We start from the raw sequence: 13,940 nt of genomic DNA, 5'->3' as shown, positions 1-13,940 counted from the left end.
ACTTTGCGAAAGAGGACCACGTGATTATTGAGCTGAAATCGAATTCAGGTTAACTTCTGCGTTCATGAGTCCTCTCATGGCGTAGTGGTTAACGCGCCCCAACTAGAGATCGGGGAGTCGTGAGTTCGATTCTCACTGAGAAGACGTGTAACTTTTTCGCAAATCTTCACATCAATTTGTCCATCTAATCCAATTGCAAATTATATGTAATGTTTAGCTTTTCGGTAGTTGTTAAACTTCCACTCGGCTGGTTGGCCGTAAACCACGATTCATAATTAAAACAAGTATTTATCGAGCAACGGACTCATGTTCCGTAACCGGTCGTTTGAGAACGTCGCGACCCATTGGAAGCCCACACAATAGAAACCTCAGCCAGCGCAGTTGCTGGCTAGTGTAGTGTGCTATTCCTATATCTAAAAAAAACAATGCGCTCTCGGGCTAGGCATTGGATATATATAGAAAGCGTTGTGTTTGGATGGGCATCTAATTCTTCCGAAAGAGGTGCACTTTGCGAAAGAGGACCACGTGATTATTGAGCTGAAATCGAATTCAGGTTAACTTCTGCGTTCATGAGTCCTCTCATGGCGTAGTGGTTAACGCGCCCCAACTAGAGATCGGGGAGTCGTGAGTTCGATTCTCACTGAGAAGACGTGTAACTTTTTCGCAAATCTTCACATCAATTTGTCCATCTAATCCAATTGCAAATTATATGTAATGTTTAGCTTTTCGGTAGTTGTTAAACTTCCACTCGGCTGGTTGGCCGTAAACCACGATTCATAATTAAAACAAGTATTTATCGAGCAACGGACTCATGTTCCGTAACCGGTCGTTTGAGAACGTCGCGACCCATTGGAAGCCCACACAATAGAAACCTCAGCCAGCGCAGTTGCTGGCTAGTGTAGTGTGCTATTCCTATATCTAAAAAAAACAATGCGCTCTCGGGCTAGGCATTGGATATATATAGAAAGCGTTGTGTTTGGATGGGCATCTAATTCTTCCGAAAGAGGTGCACTTTGCGAAAGAGGACCACGTGATTATTGAGCTGAAATCGAATTCAGGTTAACTTCTGCGTTCATGAGTCCTCTCATGGCGTAGTGGTTAACGCGCCCCAACTAGAGATCGGGGAGTCGTGAGTTCGATTCTCACTGAGAAGACGTGTAACTTTTTCGCAAATCTTCACATCAATTTGTCCATCTAATCCAATTGCAAATTATATGTAATGTTTAGCTTTTCGGTAGTTGTTAAACTTCCACTCGGCTGGTTGGCCGTAAACCACGATTCATAATTAAAACAAGTATTTATCGAGCAACGGACTCATGTTCCGTAACCGGTCGTTTGAGAACGTCGCGACCCATTGGAAGCCCACACAATAGAAACCTCAGCCAGCGCAGTTGCTGGCTAGTGTAGTGTGCTATTCCTATATCTAAAAAAAACAATGCGCTCTCGGGCTAGGCATTGGATATATATAGAAAGCGTTGTGTTTGGATGGGCATCTAATTCTTCCGAAAGAGGTGCACTTTGCGAAAGAGGACCACGTGATTATTGAGCTGAAATCGAATTCAGGTTAACTTCTGCGTTCATGAGTCCTCTCATGGCGTAGTGGTTAACGCGCCCCAACTAGAGATCGGGGAGTCGTGAGTTCGATTCTCACTGAGAAGACGTGTAACTTTTTCGCAAATCTTCACATCAATTTGTCCATCTAATCCAATTGCAAATTATATGTAATGTTTAGCTTTTCGGTAGTTGTTAAACTTCCACTCGGCTGGTTGGCCGTAAACCACGATTCATAATTAAAACAAGTATTTATCGAGCAACGGACTCATGTTCCGTAACCGGTCGTTTGAGAACGTCGCGACCCATTGGAAGCCCACACAATAGAAACCTCAGCCAGCGCAGTTGCTGGCTAGTGTAGTGTGCTATTCCTATATCTAAAAAAAACAATGCGCTCTCGGGCTAGGCATTGGATATATATAGAAAGCGTTGTGTTTGGATGGGCATCTAATTCTTCCGAAAGAGGTGCACTTTGCGAAAGAGGACCACGTGATTATTGAGCTGAAATCGAATTCAGGTTAACTTCTGCGTTCATGAGTCCTCTCATGGCGTAGTGGTTAACGCGCCCCAACTAGAGATCGGGGAGTCGTGAGTTCGATTCTCACTGAGAAGACGTGTAACTTTTTCGCAAATCTTCACATCAATTTGTCCATCTAATCCAATTGCAAATTATATGTAATGTTTAGCTTTTCGGTAGTTGTTAAACTTCCACTCGGCTGGTTGGCCGTAAACCACGATTCATAATTAAAACAAGTATTTATCGAGCAACGGACTCATGTTCCGTAACCGGTCGTTTGAGAACGTCGCGACCCATTGGAAGCCCACACAATAGAAACCTCAGCCAGCGCAGTTGCTGGCTAGTGTAGTGTGCTATTCCTATATCTAAAAAAAACAATGCGCTCTCGGGCTAGGCATTGGATATATATAGAAAGCGTTGTGTTTGGATGGGCATCTAATTCTTCCGAAAGAGGTGCACTTTGCGAAAGAGGACCACGTGATTATTGAGCTGAAATCGAATTCAGGTTAACTTCTGCGTTCATGAGTCCTCTCATGGCGTAGTGGTTAACGCGCCCCAACTAGAGATCGGGGAGTCGTGAGTTCGATTCTCACTGAGAAGACGTGTAACTTTTTCGCAAATCTTCACATCAATTTGTCCATCTAATCCAATTGCAAATTATATGTAATGTTTAGCTTTTCGGTAGTTGTTAAACTTCCACTCGGCTGGTTGGCCGTAAACCACGATTCATAATTAAAACAAGTATTTATCGAGCAACGGACTCATGTTCCGTAACCGGTCGTTTGAGAACGTCGCGACCCATTGGAAGCCCACACAATAGAAACCTCAGCCAGCGCAGTTGCTGGCTAGTGTAGTGTGCTATTCCTATATCTAAAAAAAAAACAATGCGCTCTCGGGCTAGGCATTGGATATATATAGAAAGCGTTGTGTTTGGATGGGCATCTAATTCTTCCGAAAGAGGTGCACTTTGCGAAAGAGGACCACGTGATTATTGAGCTGAAATCGAATTCAGGTTAACTTCTGCGTTCATGAGTCCTCTCATGGCGTAGTGGTTAACGCGCCCCAACTAGAGATCGGGGAGTCGTGAGTTCGATTCTCACTGAGAAGACGTGTAACTTTTTCGCAAATCTTCACATCAATTTGTCCATCTAATCCAATTGCAAATTATATGTAATGTTTAGCTTTTCGGTAGTTGTTAAACTTCCACTCGGCTGGTTGGCCGTAAACCACGATTCATAATTAAAACAAGTATTTTTATTAGATTTTGTCACATCCTTTGGCTTAAACTTAAATTTTGGGTGTATTTTGTTTTCCATGTCCCTTACGAAATGTCAGATAGGAACCACTGGGGGAACTAAAACCCCTGTGGTGTTTTTGTCGACTAAGCGAACGTCAAACATGATCAAAAGTCAAGGTTCATTTATGGACCAAATTTTTAAATTAAAGTTTAAACATGATATAGCCATTATTTGAGTGGGAAAAATTGCTAAAGTAATTACAGTAACATGCTTTTACGTGTTATTAAATAAAAACAAGATTTCATTACAACGAAAAACGTTTACACGGCAACCTGGAATCGAACCAAGAACCTTGCGATCGATAGGCCCGAGCGTACACCTCACGCCTATCAACGCCTTGATATGGAGTGATGCTAAAACGATACATAAAGCGTTCGTATTGCAATAATCGTTCCACCTTTCATAAGGCAGCATCCACAAATTACGTAACGCTCTAGGGGGAGGGGGGGTCTCATACAAAAATTTAAAAATTTGCATACAAAAAGCGTTACGAAGGGGTCAAAATTTTCCAATTTTAGCGTTACGTAATAAATGGACGCTGCCTAAGGCAAAATGTATGAAATTCGATAGTCCAGTTCGCTGCGTGAAATGTTGTCAAAAGTAGATAGAGCTGCATCCAATAAATAGGGGTGCAATGGCCCAGTAAAATTTCGTTTCAAAAAGTATCTTTATAAGATACTTTCCAACATCCTGAACCCTGAACAAATCTCGCATCACTTATGATCTCGCCCTAAAAGCCATTGGTAACCATGTGTGTAGCTCATTGTTTCTGAGCATTTGAATGGATTTACACGTTGTTTAACAACTCTATGGCGAAGAAAGGATCATTATCTACCTACTAGTGATGTTGGTTTGGATGTTTATTCCTTCACTTGCTCAGAAACAACGAGCTACACACATGGTTACCAATGGCTTTTAGGGCGTTATCTCAGAGTATGCGAGAAATGTTTATAATCTTACTTGTACCATGAACATAAAAATAGTCAACGAGTCACTAAAGAAGTCAAATTGGGTCCTAAAATGTTTAATGAAATCTTGTTTTTATTTAACAACACGAAAGAGCATGTTATTGCAACTACTTTAGCAATTTATCCCGTTAAAATAACGGCTTTATCATGTTTAAACTTTAATTTAAAAATTGGGTCCATAAATGAACCTTGACGCTTTTGATCATGTTTGACGTTCGCTTAGTCGACAAAAACACCACAGGGGTTTTAGTTTTAACACTGGGGTTGTTCCTAACTGACATTTCGGAAGGGACACGGAAAACAAAATATACCCAAATTTTGAGTTTAAGCCAAGGGGTGTGACAAAATCTAAAGAAACATGAAAAAATGTTTTTTAGACTTAAACCAACGGAAAAAAAAAATTAGAAAATTGAGTAAACATGTGTTTTTGGCCTAAACTCAAGCGTTTAGCACTAAAATTGGGACAGGGCTTTGACCCTATTTATTCGATTTGTGAATTAGTGTACCTATATTTTAAGTTTTGAGTTGATTTGAACTGACGTGTACAGCATTCAATCCACAAAATGAAAAAAAAACAACAAAAAAACAGGTTCCACAGCCGCTGAGACGTCAAAATAAAACCGATCGAGCCGATGAGCATTCTTCTGCACGTGTGTTCGGGCTGGTGTTCGCGAATTCGCGAATATTTCCTAGATTTTCCGGTGATTTCGTCTCAAAAGTTACATTATTCGTCGTGTTTTTGAAGCAGTTTACAAGATTCCATAATGGGCAAGAAAAATAAGCTGAAAAACAAAGGGGGAACCCAAAGTGTGGCAACACCGACTCAGAATGGGAAAGGTAAGCCAAAACTGAATCCGATTCGCCCAAGAAACGTGTTTTTGTTTACGTCAATGAATATTTTCCGGATTTTTCTTTAGCTTCCGTTGAGGATTTAGAGGAAAACTTCGAGCTAGAGACAGAATCCTCCAAAGTGGACAAAAAGAAAAATAAGCGCAAAAACAAGGAAGCCGTTGCTGGAGCATGTAAGTAGATACCTTAGACTCTCAGGTAGATACGATTGACGAAGGTTTTAGAATCGGTGTATAACTGGGGAAGTGTTTTTATTAAAGTTGGAAAAATTATGGATGTTACTATTCCAGTAAACTCAAGACCAACAATTGAAAAGGCCCCAAGTCCAAAATGTAAACAAATCGGTTTTCTGCTGATTTCAGTGTATAAGAGCCTATTCTTACTAAAACATACAATAGTCATTTAAAAATATGCATAAAAGTTGAAAAAATAACATTTTTCTAAAAGGCCCCATCTCATTTTCCGCTAACCAGGATATTCATCGCAAATGCGGCCTTTTCTCAAAAAGGCCTCATTTCTATATCTGACGGAAACCGAGTTGAGGCCTGTTAAACAAACATCAAAATTGCAATGTAGAATGCGAAAAACGTTCCAAATTAACTCAGTAGATGCAGGTTATACTACGGAGCGACTGCTCCTTGTATTATTTTATACAGTGGTTGTCTAAACATTATCGGGTTCCTGTAGACTGATGTATTTTGTATCATACTACCTAATAATACCTGCGTCAGCCTGTCTGTACTTCACAAATTATCAACAAAAACACGATTTGGTTTCAATTGCATGAAAAATAACGTTCAATTGCAATATTATTTCAATTGAACCAATATTTCCATACATTTTCTCGACGACAAACTCGCGTAGCACATACACAATGTTCATGGATGACGAAGGGTTCAATAAATCACATATTTAATCGACCGCACGAATCTTCTCTTGCTGTAGGGATCTCCATGTACTTTTCTTCACCACTTAACACTCTTCTACACTTCAAATTTCTTATTTCATCATCAATTTTGAATGATTTTCAAAAGGCCACATCAGAAGATGATGAAAAAACAAGCCACAACTAGAAGGCCTCAACACATTTTAGAGTAAACAAAGGCGTCAACTCACAGCGTCGGCCGGCGTCTATGGCCACAAATGAAAAGGGCTGCACAGCTTTTGGTGAAATAAAAGCCTCATTTCCTTTGACTTGTTTTTTTAGCAGGATTTTTTGCTAAAATGATAGTAATGAATATTCATAGCTATAAATCAGTTTATCCATCGACTTTCTGGACGATAAAATAACAAACAATGCTTAAATTCATAATTTAAATTTGATTTATTGTTTGACAAAACAAGATTGCATTTTTCTCATTGTTTACTTTTTGGAGATGAGGCCTTTTGAATTGTTAGTCTTGAACTCTCCCTTTCTCGGCATTTCATATCTTGATATCGAGTTAAAGAACCATAATATGAGTTGGTTTTCATGGCTTGATTGGTCTCTTGGATCGCATTTGCACTGGTTTTGTGTTCGAGTTATGAAAAGTTGACTATATTTCTAAAAGTAACAAAACCCACATAATGTTTTCACCATTGATCAGTGATTCCTAATCTTTCTAGTTTACCCAAAGAATCTTAGTTCTTTGATGGGTTGGGTAATTATTCTGTATATTTGTTGGTATATTTATGTAGAGGAAAGCTCATGTTGAAGAATAAATCAATAAATGAATTTAAAACACAATTCAGGTTCTTTAATAATATCACGCATGGAATTTTTACATTTTACTTCAAATAATAGTTGTTAGATTTGAGAGGATAAATTCTTTAGAATTAAAGATATGATAAATTGAATGAAAGGTTCAGTTTAGTTCAGGCCTGCCCAACCTTTTCAAACCACGGGCCAAAACTCAGAAGCCATACATAAAGTGCTGCGAGACAACATTTCGAGGTATTCGAACGATAGACTGGGGGTGATTGAATGATTGTATATCGGAATTTCAATCTCAAGATTGATTATCTCATTGATGTAGATTTGAGTGTGGTGGGGCCTTCCTTAGCCGAGTGGTTAGAGTCATGCTCATGCTCTACAAACAACTTCTCTGAAGATACAATTTCGGTTTGAGCTCTCTTTAAATTCATAAATAGGGTAGAAGCACCGGTTTTGGCCATACGCCAGTTGTAGCCATAGTGGATTATACACCGTTTTACATAGCCAATCAGCATGAAACCTTTTGTGTTCAGTAGATCACATTCACATGATAGAGCTACATTTATTTACTCGTCCAAATTGATTCAAAACATAAGAAAAATAATTCATTTTCCTTATAATTTCAACTCCCATACACCTAAGTTAGCCAGGGCACTCCTAATGTGGCCACTCTCATGAGAAATCAAAGCGATTGGCCAATTTAGGAACCGAAGTTAAATCTCTGGCTGAAACTGGTTCCATTGCACAGTGGTCCAGGAATCAGTTTTACGCGGAAAGATGCATTTTGAGCTTTAGAATGAAATATCAGACAAAAACGGTCTTCTACAAAGTTGTTTGTATTAGTTAAGCCCTTTGTTTGGTGTTATTGAAAATTAGGGTGGACCACATTTTCATAGAAATTGTGTAACTAACTTTCTTATTTGTAAAAATTATATTATACATGCTTCAGCAAAGTTATAGAACATTCAATTTCAAGCAACTTTGCCAAAAAAAGTTTTTTTGTATCTCTTAAATTGACCGATTGAAAGCTTTTTTCCAGCAGTGACATAGGGTGGTCCGAACAAAACTGGTTTTCTGACTCTAGAGTTTTCAATTCAAATTTCTCATCAAAGTAGTCTATGAAACACTTTTAGAACTTTAAAAAATGCGTAATTTGGTGAGTGAAGAAACTCGCTATATCCTTCCGTTTAGGAGTTATTGTTGTTTTTCTCTCAAAAACATGCCTACTTTGATTGTGAATATCTCTGATTGGGGCAAATATAAAAAATATCTTTTGACGGCATTCAAAAGACAAAATAAAATTGTATATTATATCAAAAAATTACAGATGTGTTGTTTTTGTAACTCTAATAAAATGCCTTGAAAAACAAAGGATTTTAAGCAGAAAAACTTTAATAACTTTTGAACTAAAATAGATATCATCAATATTTTTGCATGAAAATTTGCGTTTTGTTAAGTTCTTAAAGTCGTTCATAGATAGGCTGACCATAAGCCAACCAGATAAAAACGGGACAAATAAAAAACAAAAATGGGACAATTTTAAAAGACATAGATTATGAGATTGAGCTACTTTTTGCCGAATTCCAGTTCCCCGAAAGGCCCGTTTCTCCGAAGCCATTTCCCCGAATGACCCGTTCCCTTGTAAACCAATCCAGCTCAAAAAAGTACAATAATAGTCTTTAGCCGAGCAGGCGAAAAAAGCTAAGTAATAGCAAATTTTGATATGGACATACAAAAGTGATATTAACTTGAAAGATATAAGAGATAAAAGATCCGAAAATAATATCTCAAATTTACTTCTGGAATATCATTAGCATATCATATTTAGCTTTTATAAGATCTCATTAATATCAGCGACAGGAGAACGACATTCGGGAAACCGCCATTCGAGCGAAAGTAGCAGAGCCCGATTATGCAATCCCAAGCTACATGTCTGTATGATTCAATAAAAATCATTTAAGAACCTTGAAGCTCATTCTATGATTTCCAAAAAGCAGCGTTTTTTAAGAATTTCCATAAAAAAATCGTTACACTTTTCAATTTTTCAAATTCAAACGTAATTTTTTCTAATATTTCATTACTTTATTGAAATATCCACTTTTTAAACAGTTAATCCAATCAATTGCGTATCAGAAATAAACTTTATCCTTTTAGTATCATATGAATAATGATCTTATGAAGTTCCGTATTTTGGAAAGCAACCAAAATTTGGCATAAATATTTACTCATATACGCAAAAAGTTAAGCAGAAGCATGTACGGATCAAGTTTAACTCTGTTTGAGAAACTAATTATTACTTGTAAAATAGAAGAGTAAGACAATAAACTCTGAAATATTTCTAAAAACTGTTTGTTATGTTGTTATTTTTATTTTTTTACTTTTGTTGAAAATTATGTGCCAATTCTCCATTTCCTAAAATACGGGACAATTCGAGTATTTTCCATAAAACGACGGGACAGTCCGTCGAGGGGATGAAAACGGTACTGTCCCGTTAAATACGGTACGTATGGTCAGCCTATTCATAGACCGCTTTGACGAGAAATCTGAAATAAGAAAGATAGGGCCCTAAAACTATTTTGAAGATTTTCATAGTATGTATTTCTTTATTATTTTGCATTTTGAGCATGAAAATGAAATTTTAGACAAAAATGATCTTCTACAAAATTGTTTCTAAAAATATAAGCTTTCATACTGTGTCATTTGAAACTAGGGTGGTCCACAATATCACACATATCATATAATCAACTTTTTTATTTGCAAAAATACTGGTATATGCTCTTAGGCAAAGCGGTAGAACTTGAATTTTTGATCAACTTTGCCAAAAAAAGTTTTTATGTAGCTTAAAATTTGAACAAAAATAAGTTTTTTAACTCTAGTTTTTTTAAGGGGTCATGCACAAATTACGTCTCGCTCCAAGCGTGACAAGCCTTACAAAATTTTCAGAGGACTCATACAAAAAGTGTGACAAAGGGGGGGTCGAAAAAGTTGAAATTTAGCGTGACATAATTTGTGTACCATCCATAATATTATTTTCTCGTCAAAGTCGTCTATGAACGACTTTTAGAACTTAACAAAACGCAAATTTTCATGCAAAAAGATTGTTGATATCTATTTTAGTTCAAAAGTTATTAAAGTTTTTCTGCTTAAAATCCTTTGTTTTTAAGGCACTTTATTAGAGTTACAAAAATAACACATCTGTAATTTTTTGATATAATATACAATTTTATTTTGTCTTTTGAATGCCGTCAACAGATATTTTTTATGTTTGCCCCAATAAGAGAAATTCACAATCAAAATAGGCATGTTTTTGAGAGAAAAACAACAATAACTCCTAAACGGAAGGAGATAGCGAGTTTCTTCACTCACCAAATTACGCATTTTTTAAAGCTCTAAAAGTGTTTCATAGACTACTTTGATGAGAAACTTGAATTGAAAACTCTAGAGCCAGAAAACCAGTTTTGTTCGGACCACCCTAGGTCACCGTAGGAAAAACGCTCTAAATCGGTCAATTTAAGAGATACAAAAAAACTTTTTTGGCAAAGTTGCTTGAAATTGAATGGTCTACAACTTTGCTGAAGCATGTATAATATAATTTCTACAAATAAGAAAGTTAGTTACACAATTTCTAGGAAAATGTGATCCACCCTAATTTTCAATAAAACCACACAAAGGGCTCAACTAATACAAACAACTTTGTAGAAGACCGTTTTTGTCTAATGTTTCATTCTAAAGCTCAAAATGCATCTTTCCGGACCATAGTGCATTGGCCTATATTGACCAACGGGATTTTCAAAGCGAAAAAATGGTTTTAGCTCAGTTTTGATATTTTACACAGATAATATGGATTGAAAGCTTGCATTTGACATATTTGTAGTATAAATACGAATTCCCATTTAATTTTTATTGACATTTTCTCTTAGGCTGGCCAAAACCGGTACTTTTACCCTAGCTGATGAATTATGGATCGTAAATATATTTTTTTTTGAAAATTATGTCCGCGGTCCACTCAGAGTTGTATAAAATTTAAAACTCAATGAATCTGCCTCAAACTTTGAATTTAACCCTTTCTTTTCAACAGCTTTGTTCGAGAATTTCACTGTCAAAATGGCGTTTCTAAAAAAGTACGTGCACAAAAGTTGATGCAAATAAGCTAATTTATTCAAAATCGCTATAATTTCTTTTTACAGTTCGTTGATTGTTTTTCGATAGTTGGACCCTTAAGTCACTTATTTCGATGTTTAATGAGACAAATGAGCGCATAAATTTATTCCAATAATCATTGAGCTAATCGTACCAATTCGGTTTAGCTACTGATTGGTGCGCTGAATCAATGTGATGGATTTTACTGAGTTGGCGCAGATGATTGATGCGTGACACTAGTTCTCTCTTTCATTCTCCCGCTGTTCTTATGCAGCGCAAATAGTGACGTCACGTATGTTTGGTGGAAGTTCAATTCTGAGCTGATTTGGGTAACAAAATCCTAAGAATTCATACTTGATCCTGGTCAAAATTTTTGCAGAAAAAGGGGAAAACATGTTGAGAACAAAATCATTCCAAACTATTGGAAGATTTTGAACAGAATCATGAGAGGTTTCTTAACACTGTCATGAGAAGATTATGAACCAAACCATGAGCTGAAAATATAATAAACTAGTGATTCCGAGAATCTTCGTCTTGCCATCATGTAGACTGTTGTACAATTTTGTTAGGATCCCGTCTATAGGACAATTTGTGTGTTCTAGAAATTTTGACTGGAAATTTAATAATTACAGCAATTTTGAGTGCGTATAGAATTATGTTAAGATACCAATAATATTTTGAAGATTTTAACATAAATTTTGAAAGAATAACAACAAATTCCTGTTTGTTAAGATATTAAGATCTGGATTAGAATCTTCTTGATACTTGGTGAAAGCCGACTACTATGTGGAGGTTAATATCGAATTTCATATAATGATGAAAAACATTACATTGTTCATATTTCAAGTAAAAATTCTCCTTTATGTTATTTCTACAATACGGAACGCTTTGTGATGCGGGACAGGTTGCGCAAATCCGTGACGTCTGGTCACTTTAGTCAACCTGATATTCTGTGCTTGAAGGTTCAACAATGCTTTGATAGAAAAATTGCCTATTTGATTTTGCTGCCTCCTTAGTAATATTTTGATACTTTTCTTCCAGTTGTAAAAAGGCCAAAACACAGTGACGAGGAAGATGCCGAAACAGCGGAACAAGACGATAACGCTGACGAAAATGGCGTTGAAGAGGACTCGGAAGCTGCTGTGGTGGGAGGGGGAAGTGCATATGAAATCCTGCTTGGTAATCAGGAGTTCGAAACGCTTCGCGGCAAGGTATCGGATAACACGCTGAAGGCGATCGCCGAAATGGGTTTTACCAAGATGACAGAGATTCAAGCCAAAGCCATTCCACCGCTCCTGGAGGGACGTGATCTAATTGGTTCGGCCAAGACGGGTAGCGGAAAAACGTTGGCATTTTTGATTCCGGTCGTGGAGTTGATCAACAAGCTGCAGTTCAAACCGCGGAACGGTACCGGAGTGATTATCATTTCGCCCACACGCGAACTGGCCATGCAGATTTTCGGGGTACTGAAAGAACTGATGGCACACCATCATCATACGTATGGGCTGCTGATGGGCGGAGCTAGTCGGCACACGGAGAACGAAAAACTAGGAAAAGGATTAAACATTGTGGTGGCCACTCCGGGTCGGCTGCTCGATCATCTGAAGGGGACACCCAATTTCCTGTTCAAGAATTTACAGTGCTTGGTCATAGACGAGTGCGATCGTATTCTTGAGATTGGATTCGAGGAAGATATGAAACAGATTATCAGTATCCTTCCGAGTAAGTTACGTTAAATTGTAAATCATAAGCTAGATTGTAACAAATTGGTTTTTAATATCTAGAAAAACGCCAGACCATGCTGTTCTCAGCAACGCAAACCTCGCGAACAGAAGAACTAGGAAAACTTGCGTTGAAATCGGAGCCCATCTATGTCGGGGTGGATGATCACAAAACGGAAGCAACTGTTACCGGGCTGGAGCAGGGCTACATTGTTTGTCCCTCGGAGAAACGCTTGCTGGTGCTGTTCACCTTCCTGAAGAAGAACCGCAAGAAGAAGGTCATGGTTTTCTTCTCGTCATGTTTGTCCGTCAAGTACCATCACGAGCTGTTCAACTATATTGACCTCCCGGTGAATTCGATTCATGTAAGTTGAAGCCAATTGGGTTTCCTAATACAGTATCGGAGGTGGATTTCTGTGATTTTAATGTGAAATTCTATTTGTAGGGCAAACAAAAGCAAGCCAAGCGAACGTCGGTGTTTTTCCAGTTCTGCAATGCGGAATCAGGTATCCTGCTGTGTACGGATGTGGCCGCTCGTGGTTTGGATATTCCGGCCGTTGATTGGATTGTGCAGTACGACCCTCCAAATGACACCAAGGAGTACATCCATCGCGTCGGTCGTACGGCCCGTGGTGAAAACATTTGCGGCCATGCATTGCTGCTCCTTCGTCCCGAAGAAGTGGAATTCCTGAAGTACCTCAAACAGGCAAAGGTACCGTTGAACGAGTTCGAATTCTCGTGGAGTAAAATCGCCGATATTCAACTGCAGTTGGAAAATCTGCTGTCGAAAAACTACTTTTTGAACCAGTCCGGTAAGTTGGCGTTCAAATCGTATGTTCGGGCCTACGAAGGACACCACATGAAGGATGTATTCAATGTGGGTAACCTGGACTTGGTGAAGGTGGCCAAGAACTTTGGTTTCACACAACCCCCGTATGTGGACTTTGGCAAGAGCTACAAGATTCAGAACTCGGATAGGCGGGCTGGCAACCGGGGGCTGGGTCACTTCAAGACGATGAACAAGGACAAGAAGGGAGAGATGAAGTTTAAGCACATTAAAAACCGCAAACAACTCAAGAAGGTCGATTACGAGTAGGCGCCTAATGTAAGAGACGAAACATTTCGGAAAATATAACTTTGTTAAGTACAAGAGGTTTTGCATTTATTTTGAAAGAAAACAACTTAGGGCCCATTCACAAATTT

The 13,940-nt window shown here is 38.1% G+C and overlaps 1 protein-coding gene across 1 annotated transcript; it reads left to right on the top strand.

The window, feature by feature from the left end:
* Positions 1–4,941: 4,941 nt before the first annotated feature.
* Positions 4,942–13,887, top strand: LOC5566976 (probable ATP-dependent RNA helicase pitchoune). The gene is made up of 5 exons (XM_001651346.2): positions 4,942–5,171; positions 5,252–5,356; positions 12,058–12,738; positions 12,801–13,102; positions 13,183–13,887. The coding sequence occupies exons 1-5, from the start codon at positions 5,099–5,101 to the stop codon at positions 13,831–13,833; spliced, it is 1,812 nt and encodes a 603-aa protein (XP_001651396.1). The 5' UTR covers positions 4,942–5,098; the 3' UTR covers positions 13,834–13,887.
* The last annotated feature ends 53 nt before the right edge of the window (positions 13,888–13,940 follow it).

The sequence above is a fragment of the Aedes aegypti genome, chromosome 2 (genome assembly GCF_002204515.2).
Source record: "Aedes aegypti strain LVP_AGWG chromosome 2, AaegL5.0 Primary Assembly, whole genome shotgun sequence".
NCBI lineage: Eukaryota > Metazoa > Arthropoda > Insecta > Diptera > Culicidae > Aedes > Aedes aegypti.
Note: the sequence above shows the minus strand (reverse complement) of the source record. Positions and strands in the feature narration are given on the sequence as shown.

Bases quoted from the DNA above. Each gene is read 5' to 3' on its own strand.
- LOC5566976 (XM_001651346.2), top strand. From the start codon at position 5,099: ATGGGCAAGAAAAATAAGCTGAAAAACAAAGGGGGAACCCAAAGTGTG. The intron at 12,739-12,800 runs GTAAGTTACGTT...TTTAATATCTAG, and splicing joins GATTATCAGTATCCTTCCGA to AAAAACGCCAGACCATGCTG. The intron at 13,103-13,182 runs GTAAGTTGAAGC...TTCTATTTGTAG, and splicing joins TCCCGGTGAATTCGATTCAT to GGCAAACAAAAGCAAGCCAA.